This window comes from Corythoichthys intestinalis, chromosome 12 (genome assembly GCF_030265065.1).
Source record: "Corythoichthys intestinalis isolate RoL2023-P3 chromosome 12, ASM3026506v1, whole genome shotgun sequence".
In the NCBI taxonomy this organism is placed as follows: domain Eukaryota; kingdom Metazoa; phylum Chordata; class Actinopteri; order Syngnathiformes; family Syngnathidae; genus Corythoichthys; species Corythoichthys intestinalis.
The window spans coordinates 22,160,504-22,167,078 of NC_080406.1; the positions used below are offsets into that span (position 1 = coordinate 22,160,504).

The 6,575-nt window shown below is 36.2% G+C and overlaps 1 protein-coding gene across 1 annotated transcript in view; it reads left to right on the top strand.

The window, feature by feature from the left end:
* LOC130926666 (sodium-driven chloride bicarbonate exchanger-like) overlaps positions 1 to 4,470 on the top strand; it is a 60,824-nt gene extending 56,354 nt beyond the window's left edge. Inside the window, exons 29-33 of the mRNA XM_057851712.1 lie at positions 1,698 to 1,766; positions 1,892 to 2,065; positions 2,142 to 2,261; positions 2,337 to 2,401; positions 2,472 to 4,470. Of these exons, the coding sequence (XP_057707695.1) occupies positions 1,698 to 1,766; positions 1,892 to 2,065; positions 2,142 to 2,261; positions 2,337 to 2,401; positions 2,472 to 2,547 (504 nt within the window). The 3' untranslated portion in view covers positions 2,548 to 4,470. The remainder of the gene's footprint in view (positions 1 to 1,697; positions 1,767 to 1,891; positions 2,066 to 2,141; positions 2,262 to 2,336; positions 2,402 to 2,471) is intronic.
* Positions 4,471 to 6,575: the final 2,105 nt, after the last annotated feature.

The following is a 6,575-nucleotide window of genomic DNA, read 5'->3' on the forward strand; positions in this document are numbered from 1 at the left end:
ATGCGATGGGGCACCATTTTGCTGCAGAATTTGTCCCTTTTTATGGTTAGGAATGTTACAGGCAGATAAGATTTGTTGGTATTTCAAACCATTTATGTTGCCTTCAACCCTGCAGATCTCTCGCACACCCCCATACTGGATATAACCCCAGGCCATGATTTTGCCACCACCAATGGATTTTTCAGATGAATCTTCCATTGAATTACACCACAGTTGACGCGAATATTGCAGGAGACCTACTGGAGCCTGCATGGATCCGAGATTCACTCAGAAAACAGTGAATTTGATTTGATTTCCTGATGACTTCATCAATAAATTGTATGAATCCTTGCCGAAGCGCATGGATGCAGTCCTTCAAGCCCATGGAAGTCATACAAAATATTAAATTTGGATCTCACAGCACCACTACTTAATTCTCTTATGTTATGTAACATATTTTTGTATTTGAAGTATTGTTTTTTTCAATTTTCACACTACTTTCTGTAGGTGACAAAACTTTGGTCTTGCCAAAATTTGACCTTTATGTCTTCATTAAATGATCAATCTTTTTCAGTGAAACAATTATATTTTTTTGGGGTGTCAAACGATTAAAATTTTTAATCGAGTTAATTACAGCTTAAAAATTAATCTTAATTAATCGCAATTAATCGCAATTCAAACCTATAAAATATGCCATATTTTTCTGTAAATTATTGTTGGAATGAAAAGATAAGACACAAGATGGATATATACATTCAACATACGGCACATAAGTACTGTATTTCTTTATTATAACAATAAATCAACTAGATGGCATTACCATTATTAACATTCTGTTAAAGCGATCCATGGATAGAAAGACTTGTAGTTCTTAAAAGATGTATTAAAACCCCTCTTCATGTTTTCGTTTTAATAAAATTTGTAACATTTTCAATCAAAAAATAAACTAGTAGCCCGCCATTGTTGATGTCAATAATTACTTACACAATGCTCATGGGTGCTGAAGCCTATAAAATCAGTCGCACCCCAGCGCCAGCAAAGGGCGCCAAAACTCCGAAAAACACAACAAGTACACCTTTCACTCTGCTGTCATTTTAATCTGTTTGAGTGGGGCATTTGTGCGTTAATTGCGTCAAATATTTTAACGGGATTAATTTAGAAAATTAATTACCGCTCGTTAACGCGCTAATTTTGACAGCCCTAATATTTTTGTACATTCAACATAATTTGGGAGGGTCTTAGCTTTCATATGAGCCATTTCTGAAACCCAATTGAATAATTAAAAGTCAGGTTATTAGCAATTGTTTCTACAAAATGGATAAGCGATAAGACTTTTGTTAGGGACTGTACATCTACGGTACATTGTATTATTAATTGTATTATTAGAATCTTTTCAGAAATCTTGGAATCACTGGGTTGATTATTAATCTCCCATTAATATAATGCATCAGTTGATGGGGCGCCTCAAGAGAATTTGTTCAATTGAGCCAAAATTTAAAAAATTTAAAAAAAGAGATCTTACAAAAACAGGTGATTAAATTATTATTATTTTTTTTTTTTTTAATTTTTTTTTTATCATGGCTTGCACACTCTGCAGAGCATAATGAGTTGACAGTCAATTCCAGGCTCTTGCATTTAGCTCACACCAAATTGTGCAAGTCCATGAAATAGCCATTGAAAGTACATAACGTGTTATTTTTATTTCATTTGTCCTTTAGTTTATTCCCATGCCTGTGTTGTATGGTGTGTTTCTCTACATGGGAGCATCTTCTCTCCGAGGAATACAGGTACACACGTCGTACACATATTGTACATATAATATATATTATGTTTACCGTATTACATCTAAATGACTAATAAGCCGTTCATTATCCTCTTGACGACATGCCTGAAAGCATTTTGTCCTTTCCAGTTCTTTGACCGTCTCACGCTGTTCGGCATGCCAGCCAAGCACCAGCCAGATTTTATCTACCTGCGTCACGTCCCCCTGAGAAAGGTGCATCTGTTCACTTTCATCCAGCTCAGCTGTTTGATTCTTCTCTGGGTCATCAAGACCTCCAAGGCCGCCATCGTTTTCCCCATGATGGTGCGGACATGATCTCAACCTTGGGATGTGTGGTAAACAAAACTACTTTTGCAGCAAATTTGTGTTTTCACTTCAGGTTTTGGCTTTGGTGTTCATCAGAAAGCTGATGGACTGCATATTTACAAAGAGAGAGCTAAGTTGGCTGGATGACCTCATGCCAGAGAGCAAAAAGAAGAAGCTGGAGGATTCCGAGGAGGTTGTGACATCTGCCTTGTTTGCCTGCACGATGCTAGTTATGTCGCTCTTCAAATGGGTTTTCCTCCATCTCCAGGAAGAAGAGCAGAGCATCCTGGCAGAGGAAGAAGGCGTAGTGCAAGTGCCAATGGAGGGATGCAAGTAAGCATTATCTGCATGTTGCATATCATTTATTTATTTGTATTGTTGATGAAACTGTTCTAACCTGCAGAGGATTACCTATCATTAACATCACGGATGAGATGTCCAAAGGTTCTTTCGGAAACACTTGGAACGCTACAAGCTAGGATGTTTTTTTTCTGGGGGGATCATCCAGGTTTTACTTTAAGCGCTTGAAGGGGAAATTCAGAATTGTCGGAATCAGGCTTAATCTTCGAGTTTGTGAGGGTTTAATTAGTCGGTGAAGTTGATTCCAACAAATTCCGTGTGGTTTGTTAGTTATTTGTTAGTTTCAGGGCTCCAGAGTGGCTAAACTAGCGCGAGTCAATTAGGCCGAATTGGCATGCCAATTAAAAAAAGCATACGCACACATGAAAATCATCGATAACAAATGCATTGCATGCATTACCATTGCATGTCAATATTTGCAGTATGAACAGCAACATTTGTAATCCAGAAGCTCTGCAGAGGAGCAGGGCGCAGAGATATCAAATCGTTTTTTTCATCGCTAATTTTTTTATGTCGTAGCCAGCAGCAAGTAACCATTTGATATTGTTCCTCGTTCTTCATTGGGAATTTGTGGAAACTTTCCTTTGCCCATTTCTTCTGTCTATTTCCACAGCCTCTAAATGCAAATTTCACCATGTTGCCGGCCGTCAGTTAATTCAGCAGACTGATGCTGCATTCGAGGAAGGTGGGAAATCAGAGATTCAAACCTCCGATCGGGAAAAACATCATTGGAACACCTCCACTGTTTTGACCACTTAAGAGAAGGTAGCTTTGCTGGACGTCAAAATGTATTTTGATGGCCAAAATGAAAAACAACTTGTCACGATCAGCCATCTTTGCTGTTTACACTCGCTTGGAACGTTTTGAGGTCGCAACTTGTACCGTCTGAGCTGGGGATGTCCGACTTCCAACCTTCCTCGAATGCAGCGTGAGCACAAGTGGCCGAAGCAATCCTCTCTATTGAGGTCGTATTACGCATCTAAAAAAATCGTCCTGCAGACCTAAATCAATTACGGCAGGTTTTTTGTGACATTGTTTTGGCCGCATCATGGGTGCTTTGGAACAATGATCATTTTGAATTTATTTGACTATGTTGGATCTGTTCTTAGATCTGTATCATTTTTTTATTGGCATGCTAAGTTGGTCCCATTGACTCGCGCTAGCTTAGCCTCTCCTGAGTCCTGAAACTATGAAATAACTTACAAACTGCACTGAATTTGTTGAAATCAACCCCCACAAACTAATTAAAGGCCTAGTAACTCGAAGATTAAGCCTAATTTAAAAATTCTGAACTTCTGTGAGCGCTTAAGCATCATTTATTATACAAAATGGAGTTCCACTTAAAAGGCAACTTGAATTTCATGATTAAGTGTTACCACTTTTTTTTTTTTTGTTGTTTTTTTTGTTATGTATTTCTTTTCAAAATGATACGTTCAAATGATAAAAGTCTCTCGAAAATTGCTGTTCCTCCCATGCATGTGCTGTTAGGAACTACGGTATATACAGTACTTATTGAAGGTGGATACCATGAAAGTATGGGTTTATCACTATGTCATGTTTGTGACTGTTTATTATAAACCCTTAATATTAATTTGTGATCTGTGAAATTAAAACAAAACAGACAAAACAAATTAGGCTTTGTATTTATTTTGTAATATAATTTTACCTGTTCATTTTAGTTGTCCTCAGAATTTATTGAAAAGGGAGAAAAGCCATAATGCAATCCTACAGTGATGACATAACTATCACGACTCTTCAAACTTCTCATACCTAAATGCTTCTGTTATATTTCACTTTGTATGTGGTGTAATTTAATTTTTTTGCTAAAATGGTCCAATATTACATACTTATTGACTGTACATAATTCAGTGTTATACTGTAGTTCAATGTTGATATTAAGCGTCTGTGTCAAAATGTGATTGAAATGAATATTAACAAGTAACATTTTTGGTAATGTAGTGCATTATGCCATGCTGGTAACATGTTTGACTAATGTCACTTGAATAATAGCATTCCTTGACATAAACACCTGATGCAATGTTTAGTGTGTCTGTTGCCTTCTTTATTCCGATAAAATAATTACCGTAATTTTCAGACTATAAGCTGCTACATTTTTCCCTCATTTGGAATCCAGCGGTTTATAGTCCAGTGCAGATTATTTGTTGATTTATTTGGGTTAATAGGTCATGCTTTATTTGGCAGTGGCGTCATAAGACCATCATAAATATGACATGGCACTATTATTGGCATTAGTGAATGCTTATGACAGATGTCATTATGTGTTAGCCGGCGAATTATGTCACTAGTTATAAGCATTCATTAATGCTCATGACTGTGTCATGTCATAATTATGATTGTCTTATGACAGTCTTATGGCGCCATTGTCAAATAAAGTGTTACCAAATACCATAACTAGCAATTAATGTAACAACTGGAACAGTAAATGAAGAAATAGCACAGTACATGAATTTTTATTGTTATTTACATCTGTAGCGCTGCATTGCATGCTAGGAGGCAGGTTGGACGACAACATTGTGGACATCAGGTGGCAGCAGAGTTTGAATGTCTCCTCCAAGGGAGCTGTGATGGCCAAATGAAGCTTCTTGAAGTAATGATGGTGGTTCATTTGGTCTTATGACAGTCATATCATACTGCTGTCAAATAAAGTGTTACCGGTTAACACCTTTTGGAATAGAAATCCTATACTTAACATAATACAGTGAGGAAAACTGCGGCCTATACTCCAGTACAGCTATACAATTGCCTTTTTCGTGTCAGATTTTTTGATGCGTGGCGGCTTATAGTCAGGTGCGCCTTATATTCCGAGAATTACGGTATTTGGTTCTCATTGATGGCGATAAAGGTCCACATGGATTGAATGTCTATCATTGTCAGCGGCAGTGAATGAGTTAAAACGGCATTTTATGTTTAACTGCGTTATCTTTGTTGTATCTGATTGATATTTATCACTGACAATAATAATACTATATTTTATATACAGAGCGCTTTTACAGATGCTCATGGACCCTTTATAGTTAAAACAAAGAAAAGCACCAAACAACATTAGCAGAACAAAACAATAGACAAAAACAGTTATTAAATTATAATTTGAAAGCCAGTTTAAAAAGGTGAGTTTTTAGCAGTTTTTTTTAATGTAGGAAGGTGTGAACAGGCGCGGATGGGTTCAGGGAGTGAGTTCCATAGGAAGGAGGCAGCACTGGAGAGGGCTCTTTCACCCCAAGTTCTGGGACAATGGCAGCCGATGAGTTACAGTTTTTCTCAATTTCTTTAGTACGTTTCTTAGATCAGCATTTAAATTCTCAAAACAGTTTGTGCATTTCTCAAAACACATCGCACAAGTAGCGAAACAACATGGATTACCTGCAAAGCCAGTTTTTTTGTGCAAAATTCTTAGTCTTTCGCTCATAATTAAATTTCTGTGTCAATGAACAATTAGCGCTGTCAGAATGACAAAGTCTTTGTTTCATCATGTGCAGACAAGACAGTCAAATTGCTTTGGTAAGCTCTCAATGTAACAGTTACTCTGGTGGAAGGCTCTGATGCTAAAAATGGTTTCCATAAGTTTTGATTAAAATGGTAGTAAGTTACCTTTGTGTGTGGGAGATTGATTGCAAGGGACTGGACAAGATTCAGTTTACACTGTCACTGTTTTTACCATATCTTTGGGCTGTCAAACGATTAAAAATTTTAATCGAGTTAATCACAGCTTAAAAATTAATCGTAATTAATCACAATTAATCGCAATTCAAACCATCTCTAAAATATATAAAGTATAAAATATATAAATACATATATATATAATATAAATATATTAGGGCTGTCAAACGATTAAAATTTTTAATCGAGTTAATTACAGCTTAAAAATTAATTAATCGTAATTAATCGCAATTCAAACCATCTCAAAATATGCCATATTTTTCAGTAAATTATTGTTGGAATGGAAAGATAAGACACAAGATGAATATATACATTCAACATACGGTACATAAGTACTGTATTTCTTTATTATAACAATAAATCAACTAGATGGCATTACCATTATTAACATTCTGTTAAAGCGATCCATGGATAGAAAGACTTGTAGTTCTTAAAAGAAAAATGTTAGTACAAGTTAGAGAAATTTTAT